General features: G+C 47.3%; 1 protein-coding gene across 1 annotated transcript; it reads left to right on the top strand.

Moving 5' to 3' along the window:
- Window positions 1–2,104: 2,104 nt before the first annotated feature.
- TRIM35 (tripartite motif containing 35) lies at window positions 2,105–23,093 on the top strand. Its single transcript, XM_028114384.2, has 6 exons — window positions 2,105–2,605; window positions 14,778–14,873; window positions 16,453–16,683; window positions 19,629–19,651; window positions 20,454–20,572; window positions 21,909–23,093. Exons 1-6 carry the CDS (start codon window positions 2,171–2,173, stop codon window positions 22,484–22,486), a joined length of 1,482 nt encoding a protein of 493 aa, XP_027970185.1. The 5' UTR covers window positions 2,105–2,170; the 3' UTR covers window positions 22,487–23,093.
- The last annotated feature ends 192 nt before the right edge of the window (window positions 23,094–23,285 follow it).

Here is a 23,285-nt window from a genome sequence, read left to right as displayed (position 1 = left end):
CTTTTTTTTTTTTAAAGATTTTATTTATTTATTTGAGAGAGAGAGAGAATGAGAGAGAGAGAGCACGAGAGGGAAGAGGGTCAGAGGGAGAAGCAGACTCCCTGCTGAGCAGGGAGCCCGATGCGGGACTCGGTCCCGGGACTCCAGGATCATGACCTGAGCCGAAGGCAGTCGCTTAACCAACTGAGCCACCCAGGCGCCCAAACCTGGAGAACTTTATTGGTTGAACGCTAACTTCTGTATTCTGCTTAAAGAAAATAAGATCTATTTAATTTCTATTCTTCACCCCCGTTTTGATTTGTGGCCCCACTCAGAGTCTGAGAAAAACAATGACAAAACAAACAGGGAAAAGCCTGTAAGAACAGTATGAAATACACAGATAGCAAAACAGATAGCCTGACAGAGCACTGGGACACACAGATAAGAGAACATAGTGAGAGAAAAGGAAACTAGAAAACAAGATTTTCAGGGAGGTGCCTGGAGTGTAGGGTTATTAGCCCCATCTTGTGGCCTTTTCAGAGACTGCCTCAGGTTAACTTTTGAATCAGTTAACTGTTAACTCCAGATCTGATCTAGAACAGTGGGCCTCAAGATTTAGTGTGCCTGGGAATCCCTGGAGAGTCCGTGAAAATGCAAATACCTGGGCCTTTCTCTCAGAGAGGCAAGTAGATCAAAGTGGGCCCAGGAATCTGCTTTTAGAAAGCTCCCCAGGTAATGCAGGAGGACCATGAACCATGCATAAGAAACACTGCAGAAGGCAGTAACTGGTGGTGTTCATCCCCTTGGCATTGTGGGAAACAGGCTACTCTGAGGAAAAGTTTGGAAGACAACTGTCAAGAACTATAAAACGACTGAGATTTTGGGCTTTTTGCAAATTAACAAGTTAGCCTGTAACAGGTTCAAGAATGCTGGTAGGTGAGAGTCCTGGATCCCAGAGACAAAGAGCAGCTTATTACTAATGTTGGTAACAATAGTCCGAGAATTATCATTTGGGCCACTTTTCTGAGCCCTGATTCCCAGAATCCTCTGTGATGAGGGCCATGGCAGGCTGCCTTATAGAAGAGCAATTAGAAGCTCAGGGAAACAATCTCTCATAACGGAGATTAAGTCGGCCAGATCTTTGCCTGGAGGGAGATATTTGTTGTCCAAGGCTATTCACCACAGATACATTCTTGAAGATATCCCAAAAAAGGCAGTCAGTGCCTCTGCTCAAATACAGAAAAATGACACATGGAGAACTGTCTTCCAACAGAAGCCGGGAAAATGGACGTGTGTCAGGGGAATGGAATCCTACATCTGAAGGCTGTAAAGTGATCAAACTGAGGCAGGAATGGGGAGTTGGGAAGAGAGTCAGGCCTGCTATAGCAGGTAGGAATTCAGCCTGGATTCTACTTCCCATAGCTCACTTCAAAACAATCCTTACTCTTTTTGTTTTAACGGGGGCCTGCCTGATGTAATGAGTACTTTCCATATTTATTTAATTTTAATCCTCACATCTCACGTAGACAAGGGATACGATCACCATTTTACTCATTAGGAAATAGAGTTTGAAAAATTGTGACCCTCCCACTTATGCAACCACGGGACAGACGGGTCTTTTTAGAGGTGTTCCCACTACCCGCTTCTCTCACCTGTTTCCTCTTTACTCCAGGGCACAGGATTAAGACTGGCCAAACTAAGTGAACAACGAAAGCAAGGGTGGGGGGGCAGATCTTTGCCCCTACTTCGGAACCAGGAAGTGGAGCGCTCGCTCTTTTCCAGCCTCACGGACCAGAAATTTCCAGGGAGTGGCTGAGCAAGAGGCTCCTGAACTTCCTTTCGCATTTCAAATCGGAAATAGGTTTCCCGTGACACGGAAGCCCACCGGCACAACTGGGGAATTTCCTTCTCCCTAAACCGGACCAGACCGCAGAGGACCGGCGAGGACCAGTGAGGACCGGCGGGGACCGCAGAGGGCAGGGTCCTCCCCGCTCTTCCGGGGTTTCCTGCGCCAATCGGAACTGGGGCGGAGCCGCCAGAGCGCGCCCCTCGCGATTGGGCGGCGCTGCTGTCGCTCAGCGCTCCCGAACGGAAGGGGCCGGGCGCCGCTCACCGCGGGGTCCCGGAGCCTCCAGGCGGGTGGGAGGGGCGGGAGCGAAAGTTGCAGGTTTGGGATCCGGCGGCCGGGGCGATGGAGCTAGGTCCCGCCGCGTCCCCCGGGCCTTCCCGCTCCTTCAAGGAGGAGCTGCTCTGTGCCGTCTGCTACGACCCCTTCCGCGACGCCGTGACTCTGCGCTGCGGCCACAACTTCTGCCGCGGGTGCGTGACCCGCTGCTGGGAGGTGCAGGTGGCGCCCACCTGCCCAGTGTGCAAGGACCGCGCGGCCCTCGCAGACCTGCGCACCAACCACACCCTCAACAACCTGGTGGAGAAGCTGCTGCGTGAGGAAGCCGAGGGCGCGCGCTGGGCGGGCCACCGCTCCCCGCGCCTCTGCCGCCCGCACCGCGGCCAGTTCAGCCTCTTCTGCCTCGACGATAAGGAGCTGCTGTGCTGCTCGTGCCAGGCCGATCCCCGGCACCAGGGGCACCGCGTGCAGCCAGTGAAAGACACTGCCCACGACTTTCGGGTAAGAGCGGCAGCGTGCGGGAGGTGGCCGAGCGCGCACGTGGCGGCCGGGTCCGGACTGTAACTCAGCACCCCTGGCCCCTAGCGGCTCCCGCCACTGCAGCCTGCCAGAGCTGTGTGCCCAGGCCCCCGCCTGGTCCTGCGGCCAGGACCCCCAGCGCTCTGACTCGGCTAACCTACAGAGGGGTCGGCCCAGGGGGCCTGGGATGGGTGAAGAGGGATTGTAAACAGAAGTGTGGGAACTGAGGTTACACGATGCTCCCAAGACGGCCCCACCCACTTCTGAAGGGCTGAGGCCAGGGCACCCTCTTTGCCAGCAGGGTGTGGCACGGGCCCGGTTGAGAAGGACAGGTGTGGGTAACGCCCAAGAATCTTGGAGCTTGGCACACTCAAGTTTGGGTGTGGGAGTCCAAGACCTGGCCTTAAAGTCTCCCAAAAGGGGTCACATATTTCCCCGAGCTGGCCCTATGTGTTGGGTAGGAGTGGAGAGGCTTTTGGCATTGGCTGGCTGGTTTATTCTGGATCTCAGCACCCCAATGCCTAGAGTTCCTGTGGCTGTAAATAAAGTGAATGGAAAATACACGGAGAATACTTTGGTATAAGAAGGAAAAGTGATCAGAAAATAAGGATTAGCCAACTTAGGAGTTCTCAGAATTTTTGACCTTAGCCCGTAGTAAGCTCATGTTTTGACCTTAGTCCCTATTTTTTCCGTTGTGATCCGGAACACCCTTATGTATTGTATCACTTGAAACAAAAGTTCTGTGAAAATGTCTGTTGTACTCTGGCATTTTCTGTTATTTTTTTTTTATTTATGGTTTTATTTAAAATTTGCAGAGGGTGTGAAACACTAATTTATTTCCTCACCTACTAACACATGGGTCAGACCCACTGGTAGGAAGCTGAGTGTATTGAAAAGGAGGCACTGTGAGAACCCCTAATGCCTGGTCTCCAGACACTGTTTTTGTTTTGTTTGTCTTAAGACCTTTCTTAAGAAATACTGAAAGTTGGTTAGAATTTTATACACATTTAAACAGAGTTCAGGTGAAGGGGAATGTCTTCAGTATGCATGTTTGAATACTGCAGTAGCTTACCAAGGGGATAACCCTATAACTCCTGTTGCCTTATTTGTTTAACAGTGGTCCACAACAATGCTTTTCCCCATTCCCACTGGCAGAAGTGCCAGGTCCTGATGTGGGACAGCTAAAGTAAGTGCATTCTGGGGACTGGGGTCGAGGTAGGGGGGGGCACCATGGATCAGGTCATGACTCATCACCATGGGGCTGTCACAGGTACAGATCAGGAAGATGGGCAGGAGTCAAGGCCAGGAGCACTAAGGCAGAACCCCTAGGTCCGGGTTAATCCAGGATTCAAGATTAGTGAGTCAAGTGCCAGGAAGCACATAGGGTCTAGTGACAACTTCCTGTTCCTTCAGCAGATGCCTTGTACTGCTCGGTCCCAGGGGGACTGCAAGGCATGAGATAAACAGCAATTCATACCTTCAAGGAGCTTCAAGCAGAGACCCGAGGGATGAGGAGGTGTCAGCCAGGTGAAGAGAGCGAGGGAGGGTATTTCGGCCAGAGGCAGCAGCATACATAAGGGTCCAGAAGCTGGGAGGCCTGACTTTCTAGGCACTAAGAGAATTTCAGAAGAGTTAAAATAAGGTTGGGAATGCAGAAGAAGCCATGAGGCTTGAGGCTTGGCCTTTATCTTAAAGATGGTAGGGAGCAGTAGGAGGGTTTTACACAGAGGGATGATGCAGTCAGATTGATAAGCACCCAGGGCAATGTGGAGGTAGGGAGTCTAGTCCGGAAAGATCGGAGGAGAATGCAAGCCAAGTGTGCTCAGCCTGACGCAGGATGGAACTCATTCAGCGTGTTAGACAGCTGTGTATCAAGGACTTGTGTTGTGTTGTGTTCTGTTCTGGAACCCGTGAGGGGCGCTGAGGCCGCAAAGGTAAGACAGAGCCCTCACCCTGTGGCGCTCACAGCGTAGCAAGGGAAGTCAGACAGTAAATAGACAAGTTGTCGTGCTGGCTGACTGGGCGTGGAGCAGTGTGGGAGGGCCGGAGAGGTGAGAAGGGGCTGAAGGGGCAGCTGTCGTGTGCCGTGGGGAGCTCTGAAAGCTTTTAAATAGGGACTTTGTGGTGAGATGAGTGCTTAGATCACTTTGGCAACCATGTGAGGAATTCGACAAAAAGAGTAAATCATACCAGCCAACGCTTTTGGAGCACTTGCTGTGTGCCAGGGGATCTTGGCGTGTTTACACGTCAATAAATTTAATCCTCACAAAACCCCTGTGAGGTTGTGTATTAGTTTCCTATCGCTGTTGTAATAAATTGCCACAAACATGGCAATTTAACACAGCACACATGTATTTTCTCACAGTTCTGGAGGTCAGAAGTCCTAAAATAAAAGTGTTGGCAGGGCGACGTGCCTTTTGGAGACTAGGAGAGAATTTATTTCCTTGCCTTGTCCAGCTTTTAGAGGCCCCTTCCTCCATCTTTAAAGCACATCATTCCAACTTCTGCTTCTGTTATCACATTGCCTTCTCTGACTCTACTAACTTCCTCTTTCTTATAAGGACCCTTTGATTACATTGAGCGCATCGAGATAATCCAGGATAATCATCCATCTTAAAACCCATAATTTAATCACATCTATAAAGTCCTCTTTGTCATATAAATAATACATTCACAGCTTCTAAGTTCTAAGATATGGACATCTTTATTCAGCTTGCCACAGGTAGGTAGTATTCTCCCCATTTTACAGACAGCGACACTGGGTCTCAGGTTAAGTAACTTGTCCAAAGTCACAGAGCAGGTCCTATATAGAGTTCACCTGGAACCTTGTTGGGCCCCTACTCTGGTCATGGACTTTGAGAGAAACTTCTTTGGTCCCCAGGTAATACTTTCCCTGCTGGCCCTCTGTCCTGGGAGTTGTGAGGACAGCGGGTTATGTGTGGGTATTTAAGAGGTTTGAGTGTATTGGATGAGGCCCACTCTCCTACCGTGTGGGTCCCTACTATGTGCTAGGCACAGTATGTTCAGTAGAGGACAGAGGAGTCCTGGCCCCTTGGCTTCTTGGAGCCAGATAGGCAAAATTTAATAATAATCGACTGACATTCCTGTGAGGGACAGTATAGGAAGTGACAGATGGCTGTAACAAGGAGCCTGCTCTTGTCCGGTGGGAGTGATTTCACAGAGACCTGAAGGCCTAGAAGGAGTTCGCTAAGTGAGGGGCAGCAAGCATACTCTTTTACCTTCTTCTATGTGGTTCCTTGATTTGCCAGTCTAAATTTTCCTCTTTGCAGATCCGAAACTTTTCCTGGGATACAGTTGGCCTTCATTTAGATCTAGCACATTCTTCACTCCTTCACAAATTAAGTGTACTTCCGTTCTATCATTATTAGGCCAAGACAATGAAAGTAGTATAGTTTGGTGTCAAATTAGTTGTTAACAAATACAAATGCTGGTACTGAAGTTGTAGGAACTGAAAGCGTGTGTCCACACTGTTTATAAGGCAACTTGGAAAAGGTTTACCTTAGGTTTGTTTGTTTGTTTTTTTAGGTTATTGAATGAAAACACTAATGGAAAACTCTTGTAGAAAACTTGCAGGTCCCCAAACACAGGCCCAGAGCCATGGGGTACTGTGAGGAGATGGTTCTATTTTACTGGGGAGAAAACAGAAACTTGGAGGAATGCAGCAACTCCTGGCATTGGCAGGGAACGGCAAGGGTACGTCTAGGATTAGAACTCAGATTTCCCGACTCCCCGTCTGGCGTTTGCTCTGCCTTGCCTCATCAGGGCAAGCCTGCCCGAACTCCTGCCAAGTCCCAGGCCTCGAACTGCCTTGTCCAGACCCCTTTCTTACCCATCCCTTGGGACTCACATGAGAGTCATTCTCTGCCCTCCAGCCTCCTCCTGCACCAGCCCCAATCCATTCCCCTTCTGGGGTTCTTAGAATCAGTCTGGCCAAATCTTACCTAGGAATGTTCCATGTTTTCCTTAAGTCTCCCCTTTCCCCCCTTTTCCTAACTATGCATTCCCAGTTGGATCCCCCCTTATGGACCAGGTACTACCAGGTCCAAGTTAAATGGACATTTTACTGCCTGCTTGGTAAGGCATGTGCCCAGGGGTGGGGGCTTACTGAGCACTGCTTACTGAGGCTCCTGAGTTACCGGACCCCCACACTAGGCACTGTGGTGGACACCTGCTTCATGAGGAGGACTGAAACACCACGGGGAAAGGAAGAATGGGAGACTGGGTTGTGGTTGGATAAGAAAGGGATAATGGATGAGATGAAGTTGTCTTGGATGCATTTATGCTATCCTTTTAAGAAACCTGGAGAATGGCCAGTAGGAGAGTTAAATTACCCACCACTAAGTGGCACCTAATAGTAGTGAGAGCCAACACAGGCCTGGTGTGCTCTTGGAAGCACCTTACATAGATTGGCTAGTGGGAACCTCTTAGCAATCCTGCGAGCTAGGCAGTCTCATCCCTCTTGCCCTCATGAGGAAACTGGTGCAGAGAAGAGAAGGAATTAGCTCAGAATCATCTGCTACAAAACAGAGGAGCAGGGATTTGAACTTGGGGGCCAGGTGCCAGAGCTCTTCGCTGCTTTGTCAGTCTGCCTGAAAACAAATGTTTGAATTAGATGGGAAAAAACGAGTACAGGCAAATGCCTAGAAACCCTGGTGATGGTCTAGGTAAGCATGGACAGACAACTGCAGTCTTCATTTTTACAGTGAAGTTTGAGAGTCTGCAGAAGCTTTCATGCCTTCATTTTTAAGGTGTGGAGCCTGACTGCCAGTGAGAGAGTGAGCTTTTGCCAAAGTTCTCACCGGTGGTTAGTGACAAAGACAAGGGTAAAAATCAGGTCTCTCGACTTTCAATCCAGGAGGCAGTGTGGTGTAGTGGAAAGAACATAGGTGTTCGATGGACTCCTTGACTGGGCAGGTAGGTAGTTGAGCATCCACTTTGTGCTGAGCCCTGGGGATATGCATGGATAGGACACTTTCTCCCCTTGCAGGGCAAGCGTCCTTTCCTTTCCTTCTGCGGAGGTTTATTGAGCACCATTGTGCTGGGCCAGAAGACGTGCCCTTTCTTGGAGCCTGCAGCCGTTCCAGGAGAGTGAAGCGATTGATTATCCAGGGTAGTAAGTGGGACGATAGAGGTGTATCTGGGAGCTATGAGAGCCCACAGGATGTACCTGAACTCTACTGGGGAGATCAGAATGGCTCTCTGGAGGAAGTGAAGGGAGCCTGAGCTGAGTCTTCAAGGGTACGTTGAGATAGTTGGGGGGTGCAGACAGGAATTAGTCAGAAGCAACAGTGTACACAGGGCCTTGGAAGACAGAAAACCTGGCTTGGACTGGACAGCCCTGGCTACAGACATGATTCTAGCCTTTGATAGGTACCTGAGGGATGCTTGACAATCTTGGGAAATAATATTTATTCTTTCTCTTACCTGTGCCCTTCCCATTTTGTTATACCACATAGCACCTCTGTTAATGGATGTTTGGGGCAAAACCATTTTGTGAAATCCTTAGAGTATTAAATATACTCTTGAAACTTGTTGCTTAAGGGATCAAATTGTAATTTTTATTTTATTTATTTATTTATTTTTAAAGATTTTATTTATTTGACAGAGAGAGACACAGTGAGAGAGGGAACACAAGCAGGGGGAGTGGGAGAGGGAGAAGCAGACTACCCTCCAAGCAGGGAGCCCGATGCGGGGCTCAAGCCCAGGATCATAGAACCAGGACCTGAGCTGAAGGCAGACGCTTAACAACTGAGCCACCCAGGCGTCCCTCAAATTGTAATTTTTAAATAAACGATGTAGACTGTATAATCACATTCTAAATTCTTTAGTGTAAATAAAAACTTCCTGTGTTTCATGTTTATAAATAAGTAATCCTGAGTGTCGTAATTTGAAACTAAAATCAGAGCTCATTTGCTGTTTTGGGCTTGGGGTCTGGGAGATGCTCCACACCTGTCATGGGCCATTTAGCTCCATCCAGGGCTGTGATGACCTGTATTCGTCCTGACCGGGCTTCATGGCAAAGCCCCCTCTAGTCAACCTGCAGCTTCTGCTCATTCAGCGTGCTCTTTGGGCTACATGCAGTCCCTGAATGGTCTGTCCATGATACAAGTATGTTTAGTGTTAAGATCAGAATATCTAAAGCAAACATGAAAAGTATATTGTTGAGATTCACATACTTTTCACGTGCGGTATTTCCTAGATTCACCACTAAATACGTGGAAAGGGAAAAAGTGGAATAAAACATGCATCGTAAATCCCAGAAAAGGGGAAGAGAAGGAAACACTGAACAAGTGGGACAAATAACACAGAACAAGGTGGTAGGTTTAAATGCAAATGCATCAGGTAATTACGTTAAATATTCCAGTTAAATGACAATTGTCAGATAGCTAAGAAAATAACCCAGTTCTGTGCCACTTAAATAGGATTATGACAATAGATGAGAAAAATCAATTTGTTGAAGTTCAGTATACTTTCGTGATTTAAAAAATTAGCAAACCAGGAAGGGAAGGAACTTCATTAATCTGAGTAAGGATTATCTACTGAAAAACTTAGAGTGGATACCATATTTAATGGTGAAATATTGAAAATTTTCTCATTGGGATCAAGAAAAAGGAATGCACATTATGACCAGTTGTATTCAGTTTTGTGCTGGAGATCCTAGCTGATAAAGTAAATCAGGAATCGTAAGTAAAAGGTATAAGATTAGGAAAGAGGGAAACTACACTGGCATGATGTGCAGATAATACGATTGCATCTATCTGCATAGAAATTTCTGTTGCAGAGAAAATAAAAAGATGCTACAGATAAATTATGAATATAAATTAGTTTAGAAGAATACTGGTTGCAAAATCAACATTAAAATCAATCGTATCTCTGTGTATCAGCAAATATAAAAAAACATTTAAAATAGTATAAAAATTAGGTATCTAACAATAAATGCAACTGCAGAAATCTGGCAGGGAAAAATACATAATTTCACTGAGAGACATCAAAGACTAAGTGGCAAAATATACCATGTTCATAGATTAGAAGACTCATTATTTAAAGATGTCAGTAAACTGATCTGTACAGTCAGTACTATGCTAATCAAAATTCCAACATGATATTTTGTGGAATTTGGCAAGCTGATTCCAATATTTGTATGAAAACTCAGAGCCGGGCTCCTGGGTGGCTCAGTTAGATGGGATGAGTCCCGCATCAGGCTCCCTGCTCAGTGGGGAGTCTGCTTCTCTCTCTGCCTGCCCCTTCCCCTGCTTGTGCGCGCGTGCGCTCTCTCTCTCTCTAATAAATAAATAAAATCCTGAAAAAAAGAAAACTCAGAGAGCCAAAGATTGCCAAACAATCTTAGGAGACATTTAGCTCTTAATATTTTACAGCTTTCAAAATTAAGGCTGTGTAATGTTGGCAGAAGACAGACAGGTGGGCCAGGGGAACAGACTAGAGAACTGGAAACATCTGTGTTTGATGTGTGGTAGAGGTGGCCTGTACATCAGTGGGGAATGCTAGTACTCTTAAATAATGGTTCTGAGGCAGCGAGTTCCCGGGTCACACCATTCACAGGATAAACTCCAGGTTATCCACATTGGACCTAAATGAAGGAAAGCCGTAAAGCTGAGAACAAAATATAGATTATCTTTGTGACCCCAAGATATGGAGGGTTTTTTATTTTAGCAGTTTGGGAAGGGAGGAGGTATTTTTAAAACAAAACCAAGGAGCCCTAATTCTAAAGGAAAGACTGATAAATTTGACCATATTGAAATTAAGAAATATATAATAGAATATTATATATTCTATTCTATTACATATACTATATATAATAGAACATACTTATTACGCATCTACCCCATGAAAAGACATATATTGCACATCTATAATAAATTCCTACAAACCAGTAGAAAAGTGGCAGGCAACTCCATTGAAAAATGGTCAAAAGGTTTGAACAGGTATTTAAAGATAAAAGATCCAAATGGTTAAGAAACATTTTTCATTAACATCACTTGTGTGGTATAAACTGGTACACCTGCTTTGGAAAACAGCTTGACATGATCTACTAAAGTTGAAGATTCACTTATTTGTGGCCTATTTCTGCCTCCAGGGATATTTTGCACAGAGACAAGTGTCCATGTGCGCCAGGAGATGTATATAAGAAGGTTCATGCTATTTGTACTACTTGAAGATTGTAAATGAGCCAACTGTCCATGAACACCAGAATGGGTAAATGATTGTGGTGTGTTCATACAGGGGAATACAATGCAACAATGAATGATAAACTTAACATACAATAATGTGTTTGAATCCTACAAACCTTAATGTCAGGGTAAAGGAAACAAGACACAAAATGTGTACAGAATGGCTCCATTAATATAAAGTTCAAAAGCAGGCAAAACTAAAGTATATTATTTAGATTAGGGATGCGTATATAGGTGATAGAACTATGAAGAAAAGCAGGGAAATGCTGTACAAATTAGGATCTTTGTTTCCTCCGATAGGAAGAAGGGGATAAGATTGAAAAGGGGGCACATCCTGGGTGTGAGTAAGAGGTGTTCCATTTATAACTACTTAAGGCACATTTATGTCTTATGCCAAAGCAAATTAATTGCCAACAATAAGAGATTGAAAGGTAAAAAACAACTCATTAAACTTGAGAGAAATTGAAGGGATTTCATTGAGGAAGGAACGCTCTTGGTAAGTGACAAGAAAAGGCCAACACTTCTAAAGTTTTCATTTTATAGGCTTTAAAAATTTTGAGGTATAATTTATATACAATAAGATGCATAGATCTTAACTGTTGAGTCTGAAGAGTTCTAGTGTTACACACACCGTATACTTGCCTCATCAAAGGAACTAATAGAACATTTCTGTCATCTTGGAGAGCTCCCTTCTTCCCAGCCAGTCCACCAGGAGGCAGCCACCTTCTGATTTCTGTCACCTTATTAGTGCTGCCGGTTCTTGAGCTTCACGTAAATGGAATGATACCATATATGCTCTTTTGTATCTGGCTTCTTTCTGGCAAAATTTATATATGTACTTATTTATATATGTATATTACATCCATGTAAATTTTATGTGTATGCATATATACATATATAAACATGAAAACACATATACAAATATGTGTGTATATATATTTATATATATAAACTTTTATAAATTCATATACACACACACACACGTATATACACAAACTTGCCCATGTACTGTGTGTCAGTAGTTCCTTTTGTATTGCTAAGTAGTTTTCCATTATATGAATATACCATAATTTAGCCATTTCTCGATGGACATTTGGTTGGTTTTCCAGTTTGGGAATAGCCATTAGTTTTTAAAATGTGTTGTTTAGTTTGACATTTATGGGAGGAAATTCATTAACATGCTAGGTTATTGAAGGAATTGGGCAAAGTATTGACAGACTTATAAACTTACTCTAGAACTAAAGAAAGCTGACAACAAGTTTAGGAATAAGATGACACTTTCAGAAACATAAATGGCAGGCAGACAAACAGTACTCGTTTTCTGAATGAGATAGGGTGTGTAGCGTGGCTAAGAACATGGCCTTTATTGTTGGATACAAATCCTGGCTCTGCTAAAGTCTAACTATAATTTTGGCAAGTTGCTCAGCTCCTCTGGGCCTTATTTTCTCCTCTGTGTAAGAGGAGTGTAGTGCCTGCCTCACAAGAATGTAAGAATTAAGTAGCATGATCTCTGTTAGGTGCTTAATTTAGTGCATGATGCCATAGCGCATGTGCCGTAGTAACTGCTTGTTACTAATAGAATCATTAGTGGATCTCATCAACTCACACCTCAGAGAAGGGTCATTTCGGGATTGGTCTTTGCTGAATGACACCAGAACTCTTCCAAGTGCTTCAAGAGTTTGGGAAAGGACAGGGACTATCCCCCCCCCCGCCATCCTCATCCGCCTGTAACTCCGTAGCTGTCAAGTTTGAAGGCAGAGGGCTGGGCTGCGTTGTTGTGGGGCCCGCACACCCCTGGGTAACATGTGTGGGCAGTTGCTTCACTCCTGTCATCCACGCTTATCACAGAATTGTTTTGAACTTTATTATATGACTTTGTAACAAAACATCTTCTGCCACAGAACATTAGGATGGTATTTCACTGGCCTTGTGGGATATTCATACTGATTTGATTTTGCTATTGAGGAGGCATCTTAGAGATGTTATACTACAGAAAACAAAAAGATCTGTTACCTATTCTCAAGAAGATCATAAAAGTGGCCAAAATGAATAGAAAAGAAGAAACCTGCAGAAAATGAAATCATTTTCTGGAGTACAGCTGTTAAAAGAATGGGCTGTGGGGCAGGACAGACAGCCTAGTTACTGCTGCATAACAAATTACCTCCAAAAACTGGTTTAAAACAAGCAGTATCTATTACTTCGTGGTTTCTGTGGGTCAGGAATCTGGGCATGACTTAGCTGGGTATGTCTGCTTCAGATCTCTCCCCATGCTGTGGTCTCATCTGAAAGTTCAAGTAGGCCAAGGTTGCCATTCGAGCTCCCTCACTTGTGTGGCCCCTGGTGGGATTACAGTCCTCATGGGCTGCCGGTTGGAGGCCATCTTTACTTCCTAGCTCCGTGGGCCACTCCATAGGCTGCATCACAACGTGGCAGGTGGCTTCCATCCAGCTGAGCAAACAATGGACGGCGAGAAAGGATGTGCACAGGCTTTTAGTCACCTCATCTCAGAGGCGATATCCCTTTGCTTTGGCCACATTCTGCTGGTTAGAAGCAAGTCATCAGGTCCAGCCCATGGGGAGCAGATTCTACCAGGGCATGAGTCCCCAGAGGTGGGGACCACTGGGGCCATTTTAGAGGCCCCCTCTTTCAGTCTGCCCTCTGTTCCCCAATGGTTCCTGTCCCCCTAGCATGCAGAATACACTCACCCCCTCCCAAGATCCCCAAATGTCTTATCCCATTACAGCATCCGCTTCTGAATCTCATCATCTGAATCAGGTCCAGGTGGGGATGAGGCTTTTGAGGACAGATCTGTATTATGTATTGCTGCATAACAAATCAGCCCCAAACTTGGAATCTTAGAGCAGTAGACTTTTCTATCTCACAGGAGGGAGGGATCACCAGGGGCGGCCATCTTAGAGGCTGCCTACCTCCACTGTCTAGGTTCACATCCTTGTGCTGCCACACACTAGCTGTGTGCTCTTGGGCAAGTCACTTCCCTTTTGTGTGCTTTTGGCTTTTTTTCTTTTTTAATTTATAAAATGAGTCTAATCCTATTAACTTACCTCATCACCTAAGTGACATAATTTGTAAAGTAATGAACACATTCCCTGGCAAATAGTAAATGCTCAATAAATGCTAGTCATTTATAATTAATGCCACTAGAATTGTTACTATTTTTCCAAAGAAAAACTTGGTATGCTTTCTCAGAATGAGGAGAGAAAAGGATAAAAATGGAGAGAAATGGATAGTCCTTGAATACAAAAGGTAGGAATCCAACCTCAAACTGGTAATGGTTCTTCAAGGAGTCCAAGGAGATCAGAGTTAATAATGGTTAAGTTTAAAAAAACAAGACTACTAAACAGAAAGTATTTGATTGAAGTAGTGATTAAAGTATTTTGCATGGCCCATGCACTATTGGAATACTGCAATAAGGTGGGGATGTGGGGAGACATGTAGTTTAGATAAGGCCCTATAGGATTAACTGGATCACCTGTAATCAGACCTTTTCATTACTGACTGCAGGCCAGTCCAGTTTAGAACGTCCTCAAGAGAGCCTGTGAGCACATTGTCTATAGAGTGGCAACAGCTCAGGGGTTCATGGACAGCCTGGACCAGCTGTAGGCCTGAGTGGGGTGCCCTTCTCTGCTGGACTGTGACCAGCTTGAGAGGGAACGGGTCATTTACTCCTCGGCTCTGTCTCCCCATCTGTACCAGGTATAAAACAAAGGGGCCGGCTAGAAGGTGTCTGAGAGAGTTTTATGCTAAAACCTAGATTCAAGGTCAGGGCTGTGCCGTGCAGCGTGTGGACAGATGGGTTGAGTAAATGTGGCTGAGCTGAGCCCCTCCCCCCCGCCCCCAAGTGGGACTCCAGTTGTGAATAGAGTATGTCTTGCCCCTGCCTGGCCTCCAGCCCTAATGTTCCTCCTCCTCGTTCCTCATGGCAGGCCAAGTGCAGGAACATGGAGCATGCGCTGCGGGAGAAAGCCAAGGCCTTCTGGGCCATGAGGCGATCCTACGAGGCCATTGCCAAGCACAATCAGGTGAGTGCTCCGGCTGGGTGGGGAGATTAGGGATACCTGGGTCAGTGGGGGAATTGGCGGGGGGAGAGGCGAGGGTGGGCCCGCCCTGACTGTGGGTGTTGACCCAGAATCAGCTTTCCTTAACCCTGAGGGTCCAGCATAGTCACGTCCCAGGTTGCTGGTTGTGGCGACACTGCCGTGGTCTCTCTAAATAGCTGGGCGTGGCCATGCCAGCAGCTGTGGGAGGGGCGTGAAAAGTTACCTGTGCCATCTGCACTGTGGTTTCAGACTAGCTTGAACACGTGCTGCACTTAACCATCTACCCAGCTGCTCAAGCCACTGATGACCTGGGGCTCTTTAGTTATTCCTCTTTTCCCTTTTCCTCCTCGGGTCCACTCCACCAGCAGTCCTGGCCTCTCTAATGGAAAATACATCTTGTCCACCTGACGCTCTGTTTCCCCCGCCACCCACCATCTTGGCCCTGTCTCCATTGTTTCTCACCTGGTCTCCTACTTGGGCCCCAAGCTTCCACTCTTTTTTTTTTTTTTTAAGATTTTATTTATTGATTCATGAGAGAGAGAGGCAGAGGGAGAAGCAGGCTCCCTGCTCTGCAGGGAGCTGCCATGCAGGGATCATGACCTGAGCTGAAGGCAGATGCTTAACTGACTGAGCCACCCAGGTGCCCCCCAGCTTCCACTCTTGTTCTGCAATTCATCTCCACAGAGTGGACTGATCTTTTCGAAAAATACCTGGACTGCATCACTCCTTTGCCTAAAACTGTCGAGTGGCTTCATTACCCTCACTTTTTATTACAAAAAGTCTTTCTCATTCCAAGATGAGAACTATTTCTCTGCTTTTTCTTTGAGTGCATTTATGGTTTTGTTTTAACTTTTTTTTTTAATGTTAAAAATTTATTTGAGAGAGAGAGAATCAGAGAATGAGTGAGAAAGCATGAGTGGGGAGAAGGAGAGGGAGAAGCAGGCTCCCCGCTGAGCAAGAAGCCCGATGTGGCACTCGATCCCAGGACCCTGGGATCCTGACCTGAGCCGAAGGCACGTGCTTAACTGACTGAGCCACCCAGGTGCCCCTGTTCTAACTTTTTAAAAGTTTTTTGTAGTTATGATTAGGGGTACGCATATTGTGAATGATTCAGCTTTAAAATAAGTGCTTTCTACTCCTCTTTTGTAAGCCTCTGGATCAGAGAGACTTGAAGTCCTAAGATGGGAAGGCAGATAATTTTTAAAAGTCGTTATTTGCAACAGTTCATTTCTGTCATTCAGGATTTCCCTTGCTATGGTATACCCAACCAAGATACAGAATATTGTGTGTTGAGGAAGATACAGATGACAGGTTTCATTGATAAGCAGATTTGATTTGATTTTCTTACTTTATCAAGACAGCCTCATGCTGTGTGACTTTAAACTTACAAATTTGTGCTAATAAACCTGCATCTGTATTTTACCTGTTGGGGTTCCACCCACGGTTTCTGTTGAAATTTCGAGCTCCTTTGCTAGAAACCTGAGAGTCCCGAGGCCAGGTGATGCCTGAGAAGTTCCCTCTGGGCCTGAGCCCCGTGGCCCCATTCTGCTCTGTGCTGTAGGTGGAGGCTGCCTGGCTGGAAGGGCGAATCCGGCAGGAGTTCGACAAACTTCGCGAGTTCCTGCGAGTGGAGGAGCAAGCCATCCTGGACACCATGGCCGAGGAGGCGAGGCAGAAGCAGCGTCTGGTGGAGGAGAAGATGAAGCGGCTGGCGGAAGACACCGAAGCCCTGGCCCATGAGATTGAGCGGCTACAGGTGGAGATGAAGGAGGATGATGTTTCTTTTCTCATGGTGAGGGGCTCGCCGTCTGGCTTCAGGGACAGGGAGCGGGTGTCTGGGAGCCAGTGGGGAGCAAGAGACTGGCAGGTGCTGGGTGGGGGTGCTGGGCCGGAGGAGCCCCCGGAGGAGCCCCCGGAGGAGGTCCCCTGCTTGTCAGGAAGCCAAGGGGATTTTCAGCAGAGTAGGGTTCCTGAGGGCTTTCTCACTTCTCTCTGCCTCTCTCCTTTCCTTGTCTCTCTCCCTGCGTCTCTTGTACTCTTGCTCTCTCTCTTTTCGTTTCTTCTCTTTCTACTCCTTAATACAGCAGAATACCTTTTGAACAAGGTAGAAAAGTTGCAAAGGTAGTGTTGGGTGCCCCGTAGACCCCTCCTCCGAGGTCCTCCCATTGTTAACACTTTATATCACCTCGTGGCGCATTTGTCCGTAGAAACCTGACCTTGGTGCGTTGTAATTAACTAAACTCCAGACTTATTTGGAGTCCACCATTTTTTGCATTAATATCCTCCTGCTCCAGGATCCAGTCCGGGGACCTACTTCGCATTTAATTGTCCTGTGCCCCAGTCTCTGCTGCTCTGTGACTGTCTTATTCTTTTTGTTTTTCATGACCCGAGGAGTGCCAGATAGCCTGCAGAGTGTCATCCCATTCTGGGTTAGCCTGATGTTTTTTCCGTAGTTAGACAGGGTTTGTAGGATTTTACAAAGAAGACACAATGGAATATTCTAAAATTATATAATTATTTTAATTTTTAAATTTAAATATGTTTTGGTGTTCTCTATTGCTTTCTTAAAAGGATGACTCTGTTCTCTCTTTTAAAAATATATGTTTTGTTCATTTTCTTTATTTCTTTTTATGTTTCTCATCCCCCCCTTAGACTTCTCCGCCCTGCCCCATGATTCTTAGGGAGACGTGTCTGTAACTGGAAAGCTAGTTTGGAAATCAGTCAGGATAGCGAGCTATCTTCTCTACTTAGAGAACAGCCGAACTCTCTGGACAGGGGAGGCTTTGTAGAGTGGATTGAGAAGGGACAGGTAGATCCTCCATTCAGGCCAGGTGTCACATCCTGGCTAGGGACTCTTGTGGGTTTTCTGCCTCACACAAAGCTTTGAACCCTGGTATCTCCTGTCTCCAAAATGCCCCTGATGATAAAATCATTTGGTGGGTTCTAAAAGCTGGAATCCTTGCTGTTTCTATTCAGGAAATTGGGAGTGGCCAGGACCCATTGTGCTTTCAGGGATGCTTTTGTGACTTTTTTTATATATATATAATAGCTTTATTGAGATATAATTCATATACTGCATAATTCATATATTTAAAACGTACAATCCAGTGGTTTTTACTCTATTCACAGAATTCTGCAGCCATCACCACAATCAACTGTAGCACGTTTTGTCTCCAGAAACATACCCTTTAGCTGTCGCCCTCCTCTGCTCCCCCTCCCCACCCCCACCATCAGCCCTCAGCAAACGCTAATCTCCTTTCTGCCTCTAAGGATTTGCCTTGTCTGGACACTTCCATAAATGATTTCCATAAATGGAATCCTATCAGATGCAGCCTTTTGTGACTGGCTCCTTTCACTCAGCATGTTTTGAAACTATATCCTGTCGCAGCATGTATCAGGACATGGCTGAATAATATTCCATTGTAGGGATATACTACATTTTATGTATCCATTCATCAATTGATGGGCGTTTCGGTTGTTTCCATTTCTGAGCTGTTATGAATCACACCGCTATAAACATTCATGTGCAAGTTTTTGTGTAGACGTACTTTTTCCTTTCTCTTAAGTATGTGTCTAAGGAGATTTACTGAATCATATGGTAATTAGTAAGTTTAACTGAGGAACTGCTGCACTGTTTTCCAAGCGACTGCGCAGAGTTTATATTCCCATGAGCAGTGTATGAGGACTAATTTCTCCACATCCTTGCCAACACGGGCCTTTTTACTTTCCTTTTTTTTTTTAATGGACATTGCAGGGCTGTGAAATGGTATCTCATTGTGGTTTTAATTTGCATTTCTTCACCTAATGCTGTTGAGCATCTTTTCAGGGACTTGTTGGCCATCTGTATATCTTCGGGGAACTGTGTGTTCCAGCCCTGTGTCCATTTTTTAAATTGGGTTGCTTGTCTTTTTCTTGTTGAATAATAAGGGTTTTTATATATTCTACATACTAGACCTTTATCAGGTATGTGATTTATAAATAGTTTCTCCCATTCTGTGGGTTATTTGTTCGCTTTTTGGGTAACTTCATTTGAAGTACAGAAGCTTTTCACTGTGATGGATTCTAGTTTATCTGTGTTTTATTTCCTGTTTGTGCTTTTAGTGTCATATCTAAGAAACCATAGCCTAATCAAGGTCACGAGGTCACGAGTTTTATAGGCTTAGCTCCACATTTAAGGCTTTGAGTTAATTTTTAAAATTTTTGTATATGGTGCAAGGTGAGAATCCAGGTTCATTCTTTTGCATGTGGATGCCCAGTTGTCTCAGCACCGGGGACACTCCTTCTCCATCGAATGGCCTTGGCACCCTGTGGAAAACCGAGTGACAGCAAATAGGAGGCTTTACTTCTTGACTTGCAGTGCCCACTGAGCTATGTCTGTCCTTATGTTAGTGCCACACCGTCTTGACCACTGTTGCTTTAATACTCTTTGCCATTGGGAAATGTGAGCCACCAACTTTGTTCTTGTCCAAGATTGTTTTGGCTATTCTGGGTCCCTTGAATTTCCATGTGGATTTTAGGATCAGCTTGTCAGTGTCTGCAAAGAAGCCAGCTGGAATTTTTGATGGGAATTTTATTGAATCTGTAGATCTGTTTGGGGAGTATTGCCATCTTAACAATTATTAAGTCCTCTGATCCATGAACATAGGATGTAGGACTCCTTTTGAGGTCAGAAACTTAATGGTTTTTTTTCTTCCCTGTGTTTATGTCTCTGTTTTTTTTTTTTTTTTTCTCTTTTAGAAACACAAAAGCCGAAAACGCCGGTAAGTTGTCAAGGCTGGTGGAGGGGAGGGGAAAAGCAGGCAGAAATACAGGGGGTGCCCACTGCAGTGGCTCCAGGACCAGGCAGGTAATGAAGCCAGCTGGGTGGAACCCAGAGGTAGTGGTGGGGACTGGCCAGGTGGAGAGAGCCCTCTTTCAAGTCATCCCACTTCAATTGGCAGTGGTGAGGTGTTGTTTTCCTGAGTGTGGAAAATGACCATCCACTGTGCGGGGAGAGAATGCGTCATCCTGCACACGGCTTGATTTCCCAGCGGGTCCTCCCAACATTTAGGCTTGTCTCTTGGTTAGCCTCCCTCTCTGAGAGAGGCTGGTTTGTGTTGATGGCTTTTGGGTTCACAGTGATGAACTATATATTCCAGTCCAAGCTGCACAAAGATGGAAGAGAATGCTTAGGGAAGTAGTGAGTTTCCTGTCACTGGAGGTGTTCAAGCAAACTGATAACTTCAGACATTGGGACTAGAGGACCCTTAAAGTCCCTTCTGCCTCAGACATCCCATGAGCAGATATATACGTATGACTTCTGCCCACAAGGATGGGACCTATGTCTGAGAACCTCCTGTTTATATTTTTCCCAGCTGGGGAAGGTTGACCCTGCATACTGAATCCTGAGGAGCTGTGAGCAGCCTAGGTGGCTATTGGCTCCTGTCCCATCAGAGCCCATCCCAGCTTTGTCTTGGGTAGGGTGGCCAGGAGTGAGTCCTGTTGCCTGTTTCCCGCTGACCCAGTTAGGCCCAGGATGCTTGGCTCTGGCCCTGCCTACCTGGCCCAATTCTCTTTTTCCAGCCTCTTCTGCACCATGGAGCCAGAACCGGTCCAGCCCGGCATGCTCATCGACATCTGCAAATATCTGGACTCCCTGCAGTACCACGTCTGGCGGAAGATGGTCACATCTGTTGAATCTGGTGTGTGGGGGCGCGGCCAGGGGTTACAGGCAGGGGAGGCGCTTCATGTGAGGCGGAGAACCAGCCAGACTCATTTCTTTCAGCTTCCCACCCTGTAGGGCCTTCTCCAGCCCCTTTCAGACAGGTCCTTGGTGCCCTCTCCACCCACTGCCCCACCGCTCAAAGCTCTCCTGGCAGAACCCCTTCCTCTTTGGGTCCTGACCCTCGGCCACCTCTGCAGAAAGAGGAACCGGCTGCCCTCTCTTTTCAGAACGGTATTGTATAGGTGATGAAAGGACTGAGTGTTTGCGTCCCCTTATATTATATGTTGAAGCCCTAACCTCCGATGTGATGGCATTTGGAGGTGGGGCCTTTGGGAGGTGATTGGGTTACATGAGGTCATGAGTATGGAGCCCCATGATGGGATTAGTGCCTTGATAAGGAGAAGCACCAGAGAGCTGGCTTCCTGTCCCTCTCTCCCCCCCTGTGAGGACACAGCAAGAAGGTGGCCATCTGTGAGCAAGGAAGAGGGTGTCACCAAAACGCAACCACGCTGTGCTCCAGTCTCAGACTTTGGTCTCCAAAACTATGAGAAAGACGGTTCTGTTGTTTAAGCCACTCAGTCTGTGGTATTTTTGTGTATAACCCAAGCTGACAGTGACGTCATGATTTTATAGAGAGAGCTGTCAGTGACCCAGAGGAATGTTACATGTTTCTCTCCATCATATGGGAGTTGTGTGAGCATCCAGGGTCCCTGCTTCTATTGGTTTCCTGTGGCTGCCGTAACAAAGGACTGCACATTGGATGCCTTCAAATGACCGATTTACTTGCTCACGGTCCCAGAGGCTAGACGTCCAAAATGAAGGTGTCAGCAGGGCCATGCTCCCTCTGAATCCTATAGGGAGAGCCTTCTTTGCCACTTGCTGGCTTCTGGCGTTTCCCGGCTGTCTTTGGCTGCCGGCTGTAGCCCTGTGATCTCGGCCCCTGTCGCCACCTGGCCTTCTCCCCTCATGTGTGTCTGTGTCTCTTCTCCTTTGTTTGCTAAGGACAACAATCATATTGGGTTAAGGTCCCACTCAACTCCTGTCTGATCTCATCTTAATCACGTCTACCGTGACCCCATTCCCAAATAAGCGTGCCTTCCAAGGCACTGACAGTTAGGACTTGAGCATCCTTTTTGGTGGGGCACGATTCAACCTGTAGCATGGCCCCTCGGGCCCCGACGGCTCCCTCCGGGCGCTGCGGCCAGGTGGGACGCTGTGGGTCGCTTTGGGGGGATGGCAGGCACCACTGGCATGGCAGAAGGGTGGCACATGAGGTTTGCTGATTTCCCCCCACCTCCCGCCTCTGCTCTCAGTGCCCTTCAGCTTTGATCCCAACACCGCGGCCGGCTGGCTCTCTGTGTCCGATGACCTCACCAGCGTCACCAACCACGGCTACCGAGTGCAGGTGGAGAACCCGGAGCGCTTCTCCTCGGCGCCCTGCCTGCTGGGCTCCCGCGTCTTCTCTCAGGGCTCCCACACCTGGGAGGTGGACCTGGGGGGGCTGCCGAGCTGGCGGGTGGGTGTGGTGCGGCTGCGCCAGGACGCCGGCGCCGAGGGCCACTCGCACAGCTGCTACCATGACACCCGCTCTGGCTTCTGGTACGTGTGCCGCACGCAGGGGGTGGACGGGGACCACTGCGTGACCTCAGACCCGGCCACGTCACCTCTGGTCCCGGCTATCCCTCGCCGCCTGCGCGTGGAGCTGGAGTGTGAGGAGGGCGAGCTGTCCTTCTACGACGCTGAGAGCCACTGCCACCTCTACACCTTCCACGCCCACTTCGGGGAGGTGCGGCCCTACTTCTACTTGGGGGGCGCGCGGGGGGATGGGCCCCCTGAGCCTTTGCGCATCTGCCCCCTGCGCATCACTGTCAAGGAGGAGCTGGATGGCTAAGGCCAGCCCGGAGCCTGCCCTGCGCCGCCTGGGACTTGGGTCATGGTCCTGCTTCCTTTGTGTCCCTCTTCTCCAAGCCGTGCTCACCTCAGTACCTCTGAGCCGTCCGCCTCCTTGCCAGGGTCTGCCTGCTGACCAGTCCTGCCCTCTTCCTGTGGCTCCAGGCCCCACGCCACCTCCTTCGTTTCTGAAGTCATCCAGGGGACACCTCACCCCCCGAGTCCTGGCCCCTGGATGTGAGTTTTCTAACTCCGAATTCCAGGATGTCTGGGGGATGACGTTTGCTTCTAGAGGAGTGGGCCCGTTTTAGTATGTGGGTTTTCTTATCTGGGTATGGTGAGGCTGCAATGGGAAAGAGTTGGTTATTTACAGTTCCCAAGAGGAGGGCGCCACCACGTGGGCTGGGGGAGCCACCAGGGAAGCACCAGGCCCCTTAGGAAGCAGAGGGAGTTGAGGAAGCACCAGGCAGGAGACTTTGTTGTGGTTTTAGTGACAGAACAGGCTTGGTGGCTCTGTCTGGGTATATGGGTTTGGGATCTGCTGGTTGGAATAATTTTGGTGGACTCTGGGGCAGAGGGGCTGCCCCCAGTTGTCGGGGATGACCAAGGCCGGGGGGGGGGGGGGGGGGGGGGCGGGGAGGGGGCGGCCGATGATCAGGAGGGAAACAGTGGCCCAGCATGTTAGAGCCCTGTGAGAGGTAAAGGAAGTGGTTGAGAGTTTAGTCCAATAGCTCTGGATTGGTTGGTTTGCATATGAAAGGCGTGCACCCAGGGGAGTTGATTGCTTTCTCTGGGAATTG

Source organism: Eumetopias jubatus, unplaced genomic scaffold, assembly GCF_037043125.1.
Source record: "Eumetopias jubatus isolate StellerSeaLion01/CBP00866 unplaced genomic scaffold, mEumJub1_p1.0 scaffold_2, whole genome shotgun sequence".
NCBI classification, from domain to species: domain Eukaryota; kingdom Metazoa; phylum Chordata; class Mammalia; order Carnivora; family Otariidae; genus Eumetopias; species Eumetopias jubatus.
The sequence above is the reverse complement of the archived record's forward strand: the minus strand, read 5'-3'. Positions and strand labels throughout refer to the sequence as shown.

What these genes read in the sequence shown, in the direction of transcription:
- TRIM35 (XM_028114384.2), top strand. Translation starts at nt 2,171, where the DNA reads ATGGAGCTAGGTCCCGCCGCGTCCCCCGGGCCTTCCCGCTCCTTCAAG. An exon ending in CACAAAAGCCGAAAACGCCG is followed by an intron (nt 19,652 to 20,453) that starts GTAAGTTGTCAA and finishes CTCTTTTTCCAG; the next exon opens with CCTCTTCTGCACCATGGAGC. An exon ending in GGTCACATCTGTTGAATCTG is followed by an intron (nt 20,573 to 21,908) that starts GTGTGTGGGGGC and finishes CTCTGCTCTCAG; the next exon opens with TGCCCTTCAGCTTTGATCCC.